This window comes from Syngnathoides biaculeatus, chromosome 8, assembly GCF_019802595.1.
Source record: "Syngnathoides biaculeatus isolate LvHL_M chromosome 8, ASM1980259v1, whole genome shotgun sequence".
In the NCBI taxonomy this organism is placed as follows: Eukaryota; Metazoa; Chordata; class Actinopteri; order Syngnathiformes; family Syngnathidae; genus Syngnathoides; species Syngnathoides biaculeatus.
In genome coordinates, this window is record NC_084647.1 from 19,661,679 (window position 1) to 19,681,692 (window position 20,014).

Sequence of the window (20,014 nt, forward strand, 5' to 3'; positions counted from 1 at the left end):
AGAGGAGAGTGGTTCATGTAAAATAAATCAGACATAAATGGATATCCAGTGTAATTCCTTACAGGACAAGGTCCCCCCCTCCAGTCAAGGAATAATTGGAGTGATGCTTGGCATAATAAAGAGCATCGGTATCACCAGATTATAGAGGCAAACCTCGCCACGAGAAGTCTCTGTTCCATTATTCAGGAACACTTCCTAGAATGCGCAAAACATAGTCACAAATCCGTCTTAAAGAGCGCTCGTTTTAGAACAAGGTCCTTGTAGGGATACACCGAGGGTTGTTCCCAAAGAAATGATCTCCCTGAAACTTTCATAAAGATATCATACCGTTTAAGTGCACCTGTAGCTCACAAAAGGAACATTACTGCGAAAAGGTTGTGCTAAAAAAAAAAAGATGTCCTGCGAAAAGGTTGTGCTAAAAAAAAAGATGAAGTGATTTATAGAATTATTTTTCCCCGGTATTCTGCCAATGTCAGACAGAATATAAAATACTTTTTCTTGATTTTAATGACTCTTAAATTAGGTTTGTGCAGGATGAAGCTGATACCAGATGATGCCTTGAGGATCTTTAGAACTAAAGTGGAAAATAGAGAAGAAGATGAAAGGGACAAGAAGTTCCAGTCAACGTTGTGTGACAACTACAGTACATCGCCCCCCATCCCAAGTAAACACTGTAATATAGCCATAAATATATTGTTGGCTGTAATCACATTCATAGATAGGCGCTAGATATAGAAACAACGAGGCTACTTCCTCCTGATAATATAAACAACAAACCAGCACACTGTGGCCGGAATCATCAGTTGGAACTCCAACAGTGAATAACTTGCCAACTCGTAGTGGGCAAACCTGTTGAGTCACTGAGCAGATGTCGAAAGTCTACGCATGCTGTATGAGCGATTCTCTCTCACGGCAAGGCACACAAACGCATTGTCTGTCCCTTGAGCATGCTCAGATGTCAGGAATCCAACAGATACAGAATGTTGCTCTTTCCTTCCATTATCCACCGAACATACAGACTGTGGATGGAAACCGGCCAGGTAAATAAAAAGTGAGTTCTTTTTGTTACATTTGTGTCGGGAGAAAGTTCACAATGTAACAGCTACTGTTTATCGAAAAATGTTGGCTTGTTTGTTTCACATTGCCAAAACATTCGTCTGAAGTAGCAGTCGAAAAGCTATTAAAACAAAACGGAACAGCACGCCGGGGTGTTGACAACAACGGGTCACATTAAAAAAAAAAAAATCTTTGTATTTTGTGTGTTTTTTTTCCCCCAACTAACAAGACAATATTGCATCGGTGAATCTAAAAATGACATCAGTTTCTCTTGTTTAGGTCAGTTTTTGATGCCAACTTTAGCAGTTTATCAATTAAATGTTGCAAAATTTGCTTACTGTAAATTGCGCAGAAGACGTGGATAAGCGTAACTGTTAATTGAATGTTACATCATCATTAATCAAAATTCAGGGCATGTCTGTCTGTTTATTTGAACTTCTTGAGCCAAAATACCCTTACACGTCATGTAAACAACAACATTCGGCCAAAGTCCAAAAGGTTAACCTGACTTTGAACCAAGAAAAAACGCGTCCTCACAATCGGCGTACAAACAGAGTGACAGATCGAGGCTCCGTCTTGGCTTTCATGCGTCCACCATCAGAATCTACATTTGGCCCAGTTCCTGCAAGTGGTGACAATATAGCAACCTCACCCAGTAATGAATCAAATTAAGTGGAATGTCAACTCTGCTAACGGAACTCTTTTTCTCCTCTCAGCATGAAAGCAATGGCTTCATGGCTTCAATTTTTCTCTCCCTGCCCTTGCGTACTATTTTTTTTTTTTGCATTAAATGGAAAAATGAAAAATATAGTGTATGCAGGCATAGATGTGAAAAATGGAAAGGGGAAAAATAATTTGGAAAAGTTGAGGTTTTTTTTTCATGTGTACATTGGTGTTCCATTTTGTTTGATGGAAGCAAAATGGAAGCAGCAGTTAATTTTCAATATTCAGTTTCTACTTGCCGTAGAAACAAAAAAAAGTATCATCATTCTAAGCATAAAGATAAAACTAGTATTACTCTCTCTTCACTCCAAAAAGGCATAAAATCAATGAGCATAGCTGAATTATCAATAAGGTATTTGAAGGAAAATACAGTTTATTGTATTGGCTGTGACAACATCAAAGTAAAACCATGAAGAATCAGTTAACTTTCAAAATGTTGATTTAAGTGGAACTGCAGCGATGATTTCCGACAGAATAGCCTTTACAACGGTCATACTTTTGGCTCGTGTCATAGCGCGGCGATTGAGCGATATGAACACTCAGCAGACAAATGGACAGGTGGGAGAAAAAAGTATATTGCACCGTGGATTGTGGTAATCCATCGCTTTGTAGCGATTCAAAGATAAAGCAATTACATCTCCGGATTGAAATTCTCTATTGAGTTTTTTTTTTTTTTTTTTTTTTGCAGCTATCGACAAACTCTGCGAAACCATGGCGATATCCAGTTCCATTTACAAAACCAGGTCGTCGAATTTTGCTCTGCCATGAGAGCGATGGAGGGGGGGGGGGGTCTATTTGCATCACCAGTCGCAAACCAAAAAGGTGTATCCAATGTCTTGGGGGCAATAGGAGAAGACGAATAAGGAAAGCGGCATAAGACCCGCTCTATATATAGCAGGTAATCTGTCATTTCATTTTTGTCATCTCCCTTCCCCTCGTTTTTTTGCTCTGAGGGATGAGGGATTGATGTTCAGAAGATCAGAGGAAGTAAGGAGGGGGATCTTGAAGGCATAGTGAGGGGAGAATAGTGTGTGTGAGAAAGAGAGAGAAGGAGGTAGAGAAAGAGAGAGAGAGAGAGACAGAGAGAGAGAGAGAGAGAGAGAGCGAAAAAGAGAGAGAGGAAGTCTGTGCAACTGCCATTTCTTGAGGCCCGGTTCAGCTGGCCAAAATCCAGGTGGAATAGATTTGATTCCCACATCTCAAAGTACAAGGTAGGTGTCAAAAGAAAAGAACTAAATGATCCAACCTTCCCAACGCGCAAGATTTTCACTCAATCTCTTCCTACATTGCGAGAAAAAAAAAAACCTACACAGGATAAACGGCTTGGAAAACGGATGGATGGATGGATACATCAGTTGTGGCTCAAGTGAGCTGTTTCTTAAGGGGACATTGTTTTGAACATCCTCGGAGATCAGCTAGATACAAATACCGGCGCTCTTTTTCATTCACACAAGGGAAAGATTTGGTGGGAAAGGTCAAGTCTTCCTGTGGAAATGCTGTTGATAAAATTCCTGTGGGCAGCTCAAAGCAGAGATGAAGAAGTGACTGGATCAAGATACGGGCTGAATGAGAAAGGCTGTCGAGTAGGTTGGATGAGAGAACGGCAACGAGAGATTACATTATATATAAAAAAAAAAAGAACAGACATGGAAAGATAAAGGGGAATACAAAGCCTGCTGCTAGAATGCATCCTTGAGCAGGTGTGTTTGATCACACGCATGCGTTACACACTGTATAAACCAGGGAAAGCTGAATTGTGGCGGGTTAGCACCGGAGAACCAAACCTTCAACTCTCGTACAAGTCCCAGCAACTGCTGCGAGTGGATCTTCAATCTCTCAGTCCAAAAAGCCAAGTCTGCAGGCACGCACTAACGCATACACAGGGGTGAGCGGGATCATTAGAATAACTCAACCATTCACAGCTAGAAGACAGTTAGCTAGCGCGCTCCATCTCGAAACACTTTCTCTGAATAATTCACAGAGGTGTAAATAAAATATATCCAGTGGCCTTCACCCCCCCCCCAAAAAAAATGAAACAAGATAGATGCCACACTAATGAGTTCTTCTTGAGTGAGCAGAGCAGTTTATGTGGCACACAAGCAGATGCATAGAACATCAAAAAGGACCTCACCTCAAAAGGCAATTATTCACAACAATGATATCGAAGACTTCGGTGGTGCTTTAAAGTGGCATATTTTTCTGAGGTATCTGCCATGAAGAGAGAGACTAATTTAATCCCAACAGCAATCACTGGATTTAGATCAAGCGCCGTATCACAGATTTTCAGTATAACAATAAATATTTCCTCTGGGGTCTGAATGCTGTGACCCCCTGGAGGAACCCAAGCCAACATCTGAAGCCAGCTGCTCCTTTTCACCCCTTCCCTCCTTATCAATCACGCAAATAATGTCCAATGTCTCACCCTCACCTATCCCAGCTCATGAGCATTCCACTCCATCTGCTCGCTGCGCCAGCGCGCCATCCTCGACGCTCGTCTTTTACTTTGAATGAATACATTGTTTTGCCGAGGGAGTCGGTGGGGCAAGCGGTGTGTGCGTGTCTCATGTTGTTGAGTTTTCAGCAAAACACACGAATGCTCTTACTCACTGAACTTACTAATGACCCTGGCAAAACCATGAACCACCGAGAACTACTTCTCGTCGCTTTGGAGCTACAGTAAGTCTACATACCAGGGAGATGGTTGTGTACTGCATGTTGCAGGTCACTCAATAGTTGAGTAGTCCTGGCCATTCCTTTCAGTTGATGGTTGAATGTACGTATACAATGACATTTGCCTTTAATATGCTTCTTGTGAATCTGTCAAAAATACATTTTCTGTCACTAAATCATAATTGGATGAATCTCGTGCAGGTGTTTCTTTTATCGTGCTTTCATTCAAATATAACAAAACATTTCTCTTTGCCTGCGTTCTATGTTTCATATATTTGTCTGCGCACTTTTGTTGTCTGATCAAAGAAGTCAGGAGTTGTATATGACAGTTTAAAGAGCACGAATATTTCAAACCATTTTCTTTTTGTACAGTTCAGGCAACCTGAAGTTTGACTAACAAGATGAAAACAGAGAGGAAAAACATAATAGAACTGAGCAAGAGAACTCGGACGGCTCAGAAACAAAACAGCTCGACGGTGCACCGACAAGGAACAGGTGAAAAAGATCAATAGCAGATGGGATGTTGCGGTCGAGGTGAATGGGGGAGAGGCAAGGTACGCCATGAACTGGTTGCCAGTTAATTGCTGGCAAAATGTTGGCAATGAAGGGCGATTTAGCATTTTCAGTTAATCAGATATGTATGTTTTTGGAATGTGTTGGGAAGTAATAAGATACTATGAAAATTGAAATACTGTGCAGTTTGGCATTCATGAATTGACCTAGTCAAAGGTTTGTTTAGTGGGGGGTACACAGATTTGGCTTCCTTCGATGTGCCGACAAAGAGGACACCCGAGGACAGACCAAATTCAACTGGAAATCCGATCGCACTGCTGTCTTTGTAACTGCACAGCATGCCGTTAATTCTAAGTGGTGTTTCTTTCAAATTAAGTAGATTGCAAAATATGATGTGTTAATTGGGTGGGCACAGTGGGCGACTGATTAGAGCATCTGCCTCACAGGTCTGGGGAACAGAGTTCAAATCCTGGCCCCCGCCCTGCGTGGAGTTTGCATGTTCTCCCCGTACCTGCGTAGGTTTTCTCTGGCCACTCCGGTTTCCTCCCACATCCCCAATCCATGCAACATTAATTGAACACTCTAAAATGCCCCTAGGTGTGATTGTGAGTGTGACTGTTGTCTGTCTCCATGTGCCCTGCGATTGGCTTGGCGACCGGTTCAGGGTGTTCCCCGCCTCCTGCCTGATGAAAGCTGGGATAGCCTCCACCACTCCTGACTCAGATAATGAATGGATTTATTAATTGCAAGCAAACTTTGTTGCGAGATAAGAAGAGTATGATTGTAAGTATGTGTCCATTCATTCTGTCATGGCACGAGTGACCACTTGTAAGCTTATTATAATCACGTTTTGTTTGTGTATATGGAAAAAAGAGGCCATATGGTCAGAAAGAGGTGACACTGAGAAATGACTGAGAGTCAGTCATCTGACATGTCATTCCTGCAGTGGCGCTGCTGCCTCAACCGCATACCGCACCAAATCTTAGAACATGTCATGTTAAGGTCAAGGAACACGCTGTACAATATGGTGACAGTCATGATAATTGAATTCATTGATTATATCTTTCACATCAATGGGGCGAGGAGATCTAATCATAACATTTGGAAGCAGTGCAATGACCCCACCCCACCCCCAACCACTTTCACACTCCACTGCAGCAACCTGACACTAAAACTTGTATTTCATTAGCAGTTTGAACTCAATATACTGAACTCAATATATTTTCACAAGCTTGAATTTGAAATTCTTTTCTTTTGTAGAGTCCTCATGAAAACAAAGAATCTGACTATAATTGCGCCGCCTCACCCTCCCCCTTGCTGCTCCACCCATCCATTGTCCCCAGATCATATAGTACATGAACTCCCATTACAAGGGTGTTATTAGACTCTTTAGCGCCAAGATCCTCTTCATCATCCGTCGACTGCGGACTACATTTTTAAGCTGATTAGCCCGAGCTGCCTATTCAGCATTTCAATTATGAACACTTACGAATAGTAAAGCAGACGGTGCCTGGTATTACAGCATTGACACACACCGCGTGGTTTCGTTCAAAATCTTTAATCTCTGAAAACTGCTGCAGCAGCCACGGAATGAAGACGCGGCAAAGCAAGGGCACGGCGGCAAAGTGCGACTCCGAGGCAAATGGCAAAAAGTCCCCATTAATGGCAATTGACAGCAATTCGGAGCAGCAGAGACCTGCAGTTGAAGCAGAAACTGAGCAGCTGGCAAACATGGGAAGAAATGAGCCAAAGGACAGCGAAAAGAAAAGAAGGCTGGCCTTCTGCGTGTGTTGCCCGGTTTTGAAATGTCATTAGCGTATCAGCCAAAATATGACAATCTCTTGCGCTGATCAGTGTCTGTCGGAAATCTCCTGCTTTATCAAATGCCGAGTAAACACGGGCGTCACCGTGTTTCGACAATCTGTTTCCGGCTGACTCGGTTTCGCACTCACTTATCCGTTCGTCCGTTCGTGGTTAATCCGGCCGTGCGCTCAACGCGGCCGACGTCATAGAGATGATGACGTCATTCCCGTCTGAATTTTGGGCGTCACTGGAAAGGTCGCACTGTGGACGTCCCATATGTCATGTATGACATGCTGAAATGTCATATTTGGCAAGTCATTTGGTGATATAAGCCTCACTTTTTGCCTCGCTAAAGTCAAGCTAAATGTCATCACTTTCACAGCTTTTGATGTTTTAAGTGTGATAATCACTGTACAACAGTGATTTAATACTATTCATGTTATTTAATCTATATTGCATTTTTTTCAGGTTTTTGCAGCTTGGTCAGAGCACTGTTGTTCACGTTTCTGTGTTTAATATTTAACACATTCTATTGTGCTATTGTTGAAAGGAATACATTTTAATTACACATCAAAAATTATTTGCACGAGTTGTGCTGTCCTGTGATTTGTTCTTTTTTTTGTTTGTTGAAAGGGGGAGGGATTCAAGACAATTATTCAGAAAATGTTTAATATATGTTTATATATATCCAAATACATGCACGTTACCGAATTGACCCAATAATAATTTAAATATAGTTTTGTGGCAAAGACATTGCAAATCCTCAAGATGCGACAAGATCTCTTGAGCGAAGGTGCAGTTGCGTTCGGCGGGATCCCGATGGTGCAACTCACTCCCGTTAAGTACTTTTTCTGGGAATAATGTGCAGCCTACACGCTTACTAATGTGTACGAAAGGATTTTCCCAGTGGATATCGTCTGTGTAGTTTGTGCTTTAAACAAAGATTAGGATTTGACATGCTGTGGAAAAATGTGCGTGTGTGATGAAAAAGGATATGCAGAGTAAGAAAAGTCTGTGATAACACTTGGAATGCTCGAGGTAGAACAACAAGGGCCTTATAAAGAAAAAATGAAGGAGGGGAGTAGAAGAGAGGGACAAGAGAGCTGTCATCTTGAGATTGAGTTGCATAAAGTGAAGGCCCCGCACCCTATAATGAGAAAAACGTGCAGGCCAAGAGAGGAACCGGAGGGGGAAAATAAACTGTAAATGATATAGAGAAGGTGTTACAAGCACGTACTAAACGTAGTAAAAAGAGACAGCAGATGGTGGGGATTATTTTGGACGAAAATACTCTGGGGCCTACGGAGGAAAGGCCGCAGACATAAAAACCAGTCGCTTCAATCTGCCACAGAATGAGCTGCGGGTTCACAAAATGCAAAAGTAGAAAACTAAACAATGCAATGTTCAATTAAACTGTGTGTGTGTGTGCGTGTGTGTGTGTTACCTTTTCCAGTGAGCATGTCAAACCTTGAACCTGTGAAATGAGAGGACAAAATACAGTGTGAGCTGCATTAATTTTGTATTTATTATGAGTATCATTATTATGGTTGAAGCATTTTAATGATCTGAATTATGGAAGGGAAACAAAATTAGAACAACCTCACAGCTTGCAACACAGGGTGCAGGCCAATGAGCGAATACTCTACGTGCACAGAAATGAACATGAGCCGAGCGCAGAGTCAATTAAAGAGCCATCAGCAACGTTTCGTAACCAGCACGGATGTACTTTAGCATTCAGTCGATGTAAAGCGTTCTACCACCTTGACTTGGGACGTATTATCAAGTACTGTGTTATGCAAATACTAGAATGACTTTCCATGAGCGAGTGAGTGTAATGTCCTCTCAAGCGATGGAAACAGTTGTGTGTTTGTATACGATATTGACAAGTTATCTGTCCTGACAGAGGACAGTTAATCCAATCCTTTGCTGGCAATCACCAGAGAGTAATTACTGTACTCTGTGTGTGAATGCTTATCCAGCAATTGTGCCGTAAATGTCATTTGCCTCGTTAGTTTTAGTTCCATCATCAGAGTATTTCGTATACAAAAACGGACATTTTCTCCCACAGCAAGTCTCGAAATGACAAAAATGCTCTTCAGACAGTACCTGGACATATTGCCATTGATTTGTGCCCGCCAGGTTGTCAATATCATCATTAATGCAGTTGTCATTAAAATTGGCAGCAATCACCCATTTGACCTATCACATTTGGAGACATGAGTGTGCTTGACAGCGACATATCTATACCCGTTATCAAATGTTACTGGAAAATTATATTACTTCATATGCAGTTGATTGTATTCTTACATTAAATGCATTGTTGTAGTCAGTGTTGCCTTTACAATTGGTGGTCTTGTTTTAAAATATTGGAAACTGCAGAGCGCTAGATCACTCAGAATAAACTTAACATCCAGCAAAAACTGAGAATGAGGGTGTCTTGTATTTACTTTTTTTGTGTATGTAAATGTTAGCTGCAATAAAGCAATAAAGTTGCATTTTACTCAAAAGGAGATGAAGACTCAAAACAATGTACTTTACAATTCAATTTAAAAATATGGACAAAGAAAACAAACTGTAAAAGACAATTGGTTTGACTATCATCTTTGTATTTCAACATTTAAAAAAAAAAATAAATCACTATACATTTAGCCCTGGGGAAGCAAGGACCTCACACTTACATAAATCTAAATTATGAACTTTAACCTGACATGCATCTAGGGCTGTAGCTAAATATTCAAATTAATTTTAATGAATTCATTGGTCATTTTTTTCCAATCGATGAATCTTGTTTTTTTTTTTTTTCCAAGGATTGTTCTGTTAATCGTTGATCATTGTTTTCTAAAGGAAAAACAAATTCCTTATTTTGATTCAACGCAAAGTCTGTTTTCATGGATGACGACAGAAATCACATAATATTTACGAGGTGTGTCCTGCAGACGAGCCCACATGGTCTCAACAATGGGTTGCTTAGGTGCTAATATAGTAGCAAGTAGTAAAAGTGAATGACGCTTCCTTGAAGTCATTTATTGAGACTCCAGTTGAAGTTCACTGTAACTAAACAGAAGTGAATCAAAGTCAGAAGATTTATATCATTTTAAGATAAAACAGGGTCCATAAATTATAAATCGATTAGTTGTTGATTTAGTGATGAATTGTCGCCCCTCGATGCGCATGGTTTGGGAATGTGGGAGGAAGCCGGAGAAAGCCCAGGCAAGGAGAGAACACGTTGACTCCACAGAGGAAGGTCAAAACCAAGACTTACGCCCCCAAACCTCGGAACTGGGAGGCACAAATACAAGCCACTCAGCTCCAGTGCTGCGAATGTGTAACTAACTGCAGTCATTTGCAGTAGACATTATCAGACACAAGCGATGCCTCATTGAACACCGGTTTAAATGGCCATTCAGCAAATTGCCTTCACAAATCACAGGTCACTGAGAAGCCGCGGCAGGGTAAAGTAATCATCCTCCGTATTTTCTGGCTGAGTGGCGAAAGGGCAGAGGTGCGCGGTAGACGCTTTGCTCGGTTGATCCTGCAGTTCACGCTGCCATCGCCGGTCGACTCCTCACACTACCTGCTACCAACGACTCCGGTGTTCTACATGCAGTAAGATGCAGAGAGGAGCGAGCGTTTCTGCAGTGGTAAATCATCCGAGCTGAATTTAAAAAGTCTGCCAGCTGGCAGCTGGAGCAAAGGCTCATGGGAGGAGAAGGGAAGGAAAACGGGGCAAGCACCACATTTAAAAACGTTGCCTGTGTGAAACGTAATGAGTGAATATGGCGCGCTTCACAACTGTTTACAGCCCAAATGGAGAAGAAGAAGAAGAAAAAAAAAAAAAAAAAGCAAACAGTGCCAAACCTAACGGGAGCAGTACAAATGAGTGGGAAGGAGGTGAAGTCAAAACGGCGGCGATGGTTCGTTACTGAACATCTGTCCTCGCGCCGGAATGCCCACATGCATTTTCAAATGATGACTGGAACTAAAGTCCATTGAGTACTTGTCAACCAGGTACAAACAAAATCTCACACCACTTTTTTTTTTTTTGTTCGTGGAGTGAGCAATTTACTTTCCGTTGGGGGTGCCGTTCATGTGCTTCCTGTACCTGAAAAACAGAGCGGTTGGGCTAGCGAAAAGTCAACCCCGATATCCAGGTCGGCCATCATCTAGCCTCAGAAGCACTTTACAGAAAATTTGGTCCCATTAACCGCACTCAAACTGGTTGCGACTGCCAAGCTCGTGACATTCCCTCATGTCAGTTTCCATGGTGACCAAGACAGCAAAATAAATGTACCTACATGTACTCCTATGAAGCCCCGCACCTTCCCATCCCCCAAGACAACACCACCCACCGCGCGCACCACCAGCCACCGTGTGGAAAAATACGGTAAAAGCCGCGCAATTCTCCATGCAGTGTTTTGACCTTTGTTTCTGCCACATATCAGTTGGTGCTCTTTTGTTTATCGCATTTGTTCTCATTTCCCAACATCTCCATCTGTGCACAGCCACCAAATACCTGGAAAATACCAGGCAATAACTGACTGGAAGACAACAAAGGCAAATCCAGAAAAGAAAAATCCAGAGAAGCCAAAAAAGGGCTAAAAATATTTCTTGTACATTCTATTATATTTGAGAACAAATAGAGCTATAAAAACACATTGGACCCCCACCCCCAACCCCTCCTCAACGATATTATTAAACAACTGGTGAGCCAGTAAACACATATTTCCCTTAGGAAACAAGCAGGGTAACTGTTGGGTTTACATTTAAACAACATCACGAATAATAAATAAACAGCATAAAGTAAAAATAGACTAGTGGTTGAGTGGTTAAATGTAAATGGTTCCATTCAGTATATACATGTCAGTAGCAGCTAAGTAAAAAGAAAAATGGGTTTCCAAAGTGACATGAATGTGATTTCTTGCTCTCAATTGGCACAACAGAATATGCGTCATGGCATCAGAAAGACCAAGAATGCATGGAATAGGTCATCAAACCTCATCCTAATCTGGATGAGATGAAAATCCGACACGTATCGGTTAAATATCGATGTAAGGGTACGTGAAGATGGCAGCATCATGATGAAAAAAATGAAAATGAAATCTGCATAACCCCTTCTGCCCGACCAGCACAATAGAAAACACGAGCAGTAAGGTGTATTGATCTCTCAATAAGGAAAATCATAGACAAGGGCAGCTGCGGAGTAATCTGGAGGCACATATTGGATATGCGTCGCTTAAAATGTACATGTTGATAGACAGATAATTGCCAGATAAAGCGTTGTGCACTTGGACCTGCAGTAGAAATCTAAGCAAAGCAAATTTATTTGTGTAGCGCATTTCATACACGAGGTAACTCAATCTGCTTTACATGATTAAAGGCATTTGAAAACAGAGATAAACCATTTAAAACGAGATAAAAACAATAAAAATGACAAACGAAAAATTGGAAAAAAAGAATCAAAACCACATACAGTGGAAGTAATATGATCAAAAAGTGGATATATTCTAAAAAGCATGAAAAAAAAAAAGTTTTCAACCTGGATTTAAAAACATTTATACTGGGGGCTTTGTGTGCAGCATAATAGCTAAATGCTGCTTCACCATGTTTGCTTTGGACTCTGCGCTCCACTATTTGCCCTGAGTCAGTCGATTTCAGAGCTCTACTGGGTTTGTATTCCGTAAGCATTTCTTTCATGTATTCAGGACCTAAATAATTTAGTGATTTCTAGACCAGTAGCAGAACTTTAAAATCTATTCTAAAGCTGACTGGAAGCCTTATGTGGACTGCTAAATCTGTAGTTGAACTACGTGCACTTCACTTCTTTTGGACGCGAACACAGTTCACTTCTACGTTTGCCTGCATAGAACTTCCTGTTGTCCTAATTGGTAGGTGGGTTTGTAAACCCTGTTTTGTTACTTGTCCCACTCTAGCGGGCTAATAGAAGTCTGCAGTTTATTACCGGCAGACAAAAACACAGTTATTGAATCCGTGGCATCCCACGTTGTAGCATACTTTAAGGCAACAACTCGGAAGTCATTTGTATAGAGATGTGTGGATGACACCCAAGTCCACCCATCCATTTTTGAAGATTTTTATCCTTGCAAGGGTCGCAAGGGTACCGGAGCCTATCCCAGGTAATTCCGTGCAAAAGTTGGACTCCACTCCGAACTGCCTCGACCAAAGGCAAGAGAGTGTTACTGGCTACACCATCAATGAATGACTCTAGGTGTCACATAGTTTAAAACCAAAAGCCAAGTAGTGGAAGCGTTCTTTGACCAGATTAGCTCAGCGGACAGTAACATCAAGTTCACACGTGAGGATCTCAAAGACCTTTTTGGCAATGGTGACAATTTGGCCTCCATGTTGGGGTTCCCACAAAATATTTAGTTTTTGAATCACATCACCCTCTGAAACACAAACTGAGGGTTATCAGTATCCTACAGCACAAAGCGGATAACATTCTATCCAGTCCACAGGCCAATGAGAAAGAGCAAGAAACACATGAGGGAGGCCCTCCAAAAATGTAGTTACCCCAGCTGGTCATTTATGAAAAGCAAATCCAATTCCAGAAGGTGCTGGAGCAAGATGGATGAGACAGAGAAGAGTAACAGATGCCACAATATTGTCATTCCAGATCTGTCATCTCCGTCTGAAAACCTCAGAAGGATTTTCAACCAACAACATTCCCGTACACCTCAAACCCACAAACACGCTGAGACAGTGGCCGGTACAACCTAAAGACCGGACGTCACATTCTCCGGAACGCAGTCTGGTGCATGCAAGAGCGGTCCAGTGAGCAATGCAGAGATCAGATACATCGGGGAAACCAAGACACCGCTGAGCAGACGCCAGATGACAAAACAGACGGGAAAACACCTCAGGTCAAGACTCGACTATCTACCTCTGCACCTCCAAGAGAAACAGTACTCGTTTGAGGACAAGAATGGGAAGACAGTTTGAAAGAGGCGTGAGAGAGGCCATAAAGGCGAAAACTATTATTTCACAGATTAGTGGGGTTTACGATATCACCTGTCTTTTATTTCCACAATGCCGTCCTTTCGTCCATCCCAAAGAAACTCAACTCCAACACAACCCAGCTTCCTGGACCATTATGTAACCTCACGACCACTTTACAACTGAACGGAATATCAATGAGGGTGCTTCCAGCAAACAACGGACAATGGCCTCTTGGCCAGGAGGCTTAAAGGCAGGCAACCCTTTTTTTTTCCCCCTTTCTAGAACAAAGATTCCACACGTTGGGTAAGGCACGACTCTAAGTTGGAGCATAAACGGTGAAATCTTACACACAGACACTGGCTAGTGCGTCCTAACTCTGCCTCGTTGCATGAATTGATGAAGCCTGCTCGGATGAGAGCTGAAACGTCTTCTCGGACAAACAGAACAGTCCAGTTTGCAAACGATTCAATGCGTTGAGAATGCAATGCGCTGGCTGAATAGACAACATTAGTCTTTGTTGATCACTTAGTACATAATTCTATGGACATTCACTCGAGCCGAGTGCACTTCAAGTGTTTTTTGAGTGGATGATAGAGATTGGTCTAGTTTCTTTCTGCCTCACAGCTCACGGCATTGCCTGTGTTTTGTTTTGCTTCAAAAGACAAACGGCTCAGTGGAAGAAGAAGAAATGCAGCTTCGAGGATAACAGATATGTTCTTCCCGGAGGCAAAGCTACACTTTTCAACAAAAAGGACAATCACTGGGTAGAGAGCTCGCAAAAGTTGGAGATGGAGCATGCCAAAAGATTACAGTCCCTCTGGAGGCGCAGTGCTTAACATAAATTGCACTGCGGTGTTTTAAGCATGCGTTCACACATGGTTTCATGACCTACGGTGGTCACACCTGATTCTCAACTCCTCGTGAGTCTTCACCAACTTGTTTATTTTGTACGGGCTTCATTAGAAGTTTGTGATTGTTTAGGTGTGAATGCCTCTGAGTGAGGCTGCTGACTCAGGTGGATGGAACATCCAAATGTGCGTACACACATACACACACGCACATGCGTCTTTGAGAATTCAAATAGAAATGCAAAACAACACCCCGTCATGACTTGATTACAGTGATCATTTTTCATCATTGGCTCTTCCAGCCGTTGGAACGACAACTTATTACCAGGCAGGCCACAGTAGTGAGTTTAGCGTTAAAATGTGTTTTCATTAATGGAGAATGATTTCTTTGTTTTACACTCCAGCTTGCAAGGCCTCAGGAGTCCTAGCCTACATTACAGCACAAAGACGATTAATCTTTGATGATCAGACCTTTTAATATTGTTCATATAAAATTAATCTGCACCTGAATAAACAAATGCACTGCTCAGGTGCAAAACGCTGAATATAAATGCCAAGGGGATACGGATGAATTTGTGATCATTCAAAGTTGATGTTTGTAAATGAGATGAGTCGCTAGTCGGTGTTTTACCAACTTATTTGAAAGGCTTCTTAAGATGCTTAATGTTTTAATAGTGCAAGTGTTTGGACAAACTGTGGTAATTGTGTGTTCAAATGTCTTGACAACAAATCAATGAGTCATTGCATCATGCGAATGAATGCCACATTTAAGTCTAATTGTAAATAATTAGAAAAGGCAGGCATTCATAATCACAACCGAGAATCGTCTCCTGAGGTCAATTATCCTCATGTGTGACTGGCCCCGATGTCCAGTAAGCCAAAATAATGAAATCACACGAGCGCACACAAACACACTTATCTGCGGCAAGGATAATCCCCCCCACGTGGCCACAAAAAAACGGTGAACATAATGATGCACAAGCCTACAAACAACGTTCACAAGCACACCGTCAATGATTCTCCCTTTTATTAGCGCACAAAGTCAAACATGGGCTGTGCATTACCAAGCCGACTGCTGGCCTTTTAATCACAAGTCGTGCTTTAATTGGAATCAGTGTGAAGGAACTGGGAGCTGTTTGAGTGGCTCAGTCTGGCACCACCAGAAGGAAAGGTGGTGGACAAAAAAAACGCGTTTTTGTCATTTTACACTGGGTTTACAAGACAACCAAGACAGGACAGACGCTTACAAACAATGCTTCAAATAGGTTTGGGTAATTTGGGGGATTTATGTGGTGTTGTGCAACTGTGTACGATGACGGGAATTTGGAAAAATTCATGGTACGATCACAAGCCCCAATGACAAGTACACCTGCACCTTTGATGACTCATTTGGAATATTTGGTCACCAGTGCTAGCAATCTTCTTCTTCTTTTACTTTTGGCTTGTCCCGTTAGGGGTCGCCACAGCGTGTCATCTTGTTCCATCTAAGCCTATCTCGTGTATCTTCATCTCTAACACCCACTGTCTTCATGTCCTCCCTCACAACAACCATCAACCTTTTCTTTTGTCTTCCTCTTGCTCTTTTGCCTTCGACCAATCTACTCACTCTCTCGCCTCTGGACATGTCCAAACCATCAAAGACTGCTCTCTCGAAGCTTGTCTCCAATACATCCAACTTTGTGCTATCCCTCTAATGAGCTCATTTCTAATCCCATCCACCCTGCTCACTCCAAGCGAGAACCTCAACATCTTCATTTCTGCTACCTCCAGTTCTGCTTCCTTTTGTTTCTTCAGTGCCACCGTCTGTAATCCGTACATCATGGCCAGCCTCACCACTGCTTTATCAATTTTGCCCTTCATCCTAGCAGAGACTCTTCTGTCACATAGAACACCAGACACCTTCCGCCAGCTGTTCCAACCTGCTTGGACCCATTAATCTACTTCCTTACCACACTCACCATTGCTCTGTATCGTTGAGCCCAAGTATTTGCAGTCATCCACCCACGCTATCCCTTCTCCTTGGAGCTTCACTCTTCCTCCTCCGCCCCTCACATTCATGCACGTATATTCTGTTTTACCAGTGCTACCAAAGAGGGTTGTTATTTTTAACATTATTATACATCCATTTCTATAGTGCTTATCATCATTAGGCCCGTGGTGGTTCTGCAGCCCATCTCATCTGACTTTGGACAAAAGAGGTTTGGTACACCCTGAACTGCCATTATTCATATGTTCCTCTCTTGTCTGTTGATTCAGCTCCATCCAAAAAAATGATGAGGACCAAACAACAAGCCCAGGTTCTCCTTTGACACCCAGACTAAAAACGGGCACCCACAGTTCAAATGCATGTTTCGTGAAGCTTTTGTCTGGATCAGTTCTGATCAACGAGCACTTCACTGAGCCATATGATTGCATACATAAAAAAGCGATCAAAGCACTTCACTGCGGGCTTATAGTGTTTTATTCCTTATGATATGTATCACTGATTTCTAAAGGGGACCCACACTTCACTGGTATCATACCATGAGCGGGTTTTTGACTCGCATTTGGTCTTCCACAATGCAGGATAGGATGCTTATTTATCTGTGCTGCATATATACAGTATATTTACCAAAGCACATAAACCTCTATGTATTAACACACACACACACACACACACACACCTCAATACGGCCCATAAAGCAGAGCACATAGGGCATTAAAATATGTAAGGGAGTCATATTATTGGGTCCTTGGTGATTAAGCCCTCTAAATTGGTCCCAGCGAGATAAAACACGCCAAGCACATGGCTGACCTCGATCACATTAGCTGGCTATTGAAGTTTTTTTCTCTCTCACCGAGATCAATAGCTTGAAAAGGATCTGGGGAACCAACTCTGATGTAGGGAGCTTATAAAATAGTTTTGACCCGATGATGATCACGATGTTGATGATCATGATGATAAGGGCAAGGGCCACCTGGTACAGTGGCCGATTCATCTGAGAGAACACACTTTTTTTGGATTAGCTGTGGGTTTGTCTTTAGCTCCTTTGGAAAATGTGAGGCAAATTGTAGCGTGATGTGTGGATGAGTGTTTTAATTGTCTCCTGTAGGTTACACTAATCGTGCCTCTTATTGGATCCAAATGTTGATTGTGATTAAACAGTGAATCGGGAATGCCGTCGAGCTGGGCTCTGTCCTGACTTAAATTCGCAGTAAGGTTATTCATTGGGTACCCATTTATAAACATGGCGAATTTGCAACATGTTTTTAATCAAGCTCTTGCTTTATTAAACATGTAAAAACAATCACAACTTCTAATCAAACAACTGACCTCCACCTTGATAAATTACGTGATGTTTACATCGATCTGAGGATGTCATACGTCTGTAAAATGGGTGTTCCAATTAAACGTGTGTCATATTTGTACACCAGATCGGAAAAAATTATGTCACATTTCAACAACTGACCAGAGATCTTCAATCGAAAGGATGTAAATCAGAATGCCAAAAAAAGGACTGCATGTAAAACCGGCCGCAGTTCAATGTTCTTATTTTCCTTTCGGCTTGTCCCGTTATGGGTTGCCACAATGTGTCATCTTTTTCCATCGAAGCCCATCTCGTGGATCTTCCTCTCTAACACCCACTGTCCTCATGTCTTCCCTCACAACATCCATCGACCTTTTCTTTGGTCTTCCTCTCGCTCTTTTGCCTGGCAGCTCCATCCTCAGCACCCTTCGACCAATATACTCACTCTTTCGCCTCTGAACATGTGCAAACCATCGAACTCTGCTCTAACCTTGTCTCCAAAAAATCCAACTTTGGCTGTCCCTCTAATGAGCTCACTTCTAATCCTATCCAACCTGTTCACACCAAGCGAGAACCTCAGCACCTTCATTTCTGCCACCTCCAATTGTTTATTCAGTGCCACCCTCTCTAATCCGAACATCATGGCCGGCCACACCACTGTTTTATCCAGTTTGCCCTTTATCCTAGCGGTGACTCTTTTGTCACATTAAACACCAGACACCTTCCGCCAGCTGTTCCAAGCTGTTTGGAGCCATTTCTTAACTTCCTTACCACACTCACCATTGCTCTGGATTGTTGACTCCAAGTATTTGAAGTCGTCCACCCTTGCTATCACTTCTCCCTGGACCCACACATTTCCTCCTCCACCCCTCTCATTCATGCACATATATTCTGTTTTATTTCGGCTCCACTTCAATTTTATTACAGAAATGCCAGAAGAATAGTACTTCTTTGTAATTCTTTGTTATGGCTTGATGCAGTTTTAGATTATGTTAAGTCACACTGAAAGTAAGTGGTTAGCTCACTGAAAACGTCTGATTTTATTTGTAGTAACACACAATGTCCTCACACATCGAACTGAAAAGATTAGAATAGTTTATTCCAATCACAGCTCCTAAAACGATGGACATGTAAATGTCTTCACAGCCAAAATTCCAAAATGTAAAATTGGATTCATTACTTATGCGCAATATAAGATCAAATGCAACATTTTTAGCATAATTCGATTGCAGATGAAGTGCAGAGTGTGTAGCCCACCCATAGCTCCGCATAAATAATCCAAATAGATGAGTAAGATTATAAATAATTTTCATCAACCAGGAATCAATTAGAAATACACTTGCAGTTTATCAGTAATTTGCAAGTACAGTATGAGCGCTGATTTGCGCTAAAGGGTGGGATTTTCTCCACAAAAAAAAAAAACAAAAAAACATTTTTGTCAAAACTCACAGTATGACCTGGCAAAAGTACATGAGTAAAAATGTCTGTGGGGGTGGGGTGGGGGACTCATCCTTATCTGGCCACGTCTTGTGCCTTTGATTTGATTTGCAAAGAACCACCATGCCCAAGGAAAAACGAGCAATGAGAGCTCTGTTAAGGTTGAATCTCGGGAAATGGCCAGTTCTTGCTTTCTGAAGACATTTTAATACATGAGGCTTCTTCAGCTCCAAATTTCCAATATGGTGTCCTTCTATTTCTGCGTCATTTGGTGTGCTCGCTGGGGATAGTCAACAATAGGGTGCCCCATAAAAAGACAGACTCCACGCCAGAAATTTTGAAGTGAAGAAGCCTTTTGGATTGACGGCAAAATGTTTTTAATGAATAAAAATAGTCCAGTTGCTTTGATTCAACATTTGGGGATGACCATGATTTGGATAACTGAGAATCTACAGAGAGATAAAACCAATCAGGAACAGAGCACATGACCTATGAGGGGTCAATAATTTACAACGCACACACTCAGTGGGCACAACCTCCAGTGCTTGGTAGTTTAGGCTTCAGGAGCTTTGCTGGAACATCCACCCAGAATCGTCGCCAGATTCCAGTCTTAAGGGGCCCCAATTATTATTAGCCCAGAGTAAATATTTTTCGTTATCCCAGACAGTATTCCTGGAACACTGTCACACTTAATTATCACTCTAAATACATACTTCAGCA

At 42.0% G+C, this 20,014-nt stretch overlaps 1 protein-coding gene across 5 annotated transcripts in view; it reads right to left on the bottom strand.

Annotated features, from left to right (window-relative positions):
* The window catches only part of igsf11 (immunoglobulin superfamily member 11), a 93,083-nt gene that overhangs the window by 52,340 nt on the left and 20,729 nt on the right, over positions 1-20,014 (bottom strand). For 3 of the 5 annotated variants that reach the window (XM_061827547.1, XM_061827551.1, XM_061827550.1), the window contains exon 2: positions 8,210-8,239. The exons of 1 other annotated variant lie outside the window; for it this stretch is intronic. In XM_061827547.1, the coding sequence (XP_061683531.1) occupies positions 8,210-8,239 (30 nt within the window). Of the gene's footprint in view, positions 1-8,209; positions 8,241-11,166; positions 11,171-20,014 lie in introns of those variants that run through there. One more of the 5 variants, XM_061827549.1, reaches the window with a different exon arrangement.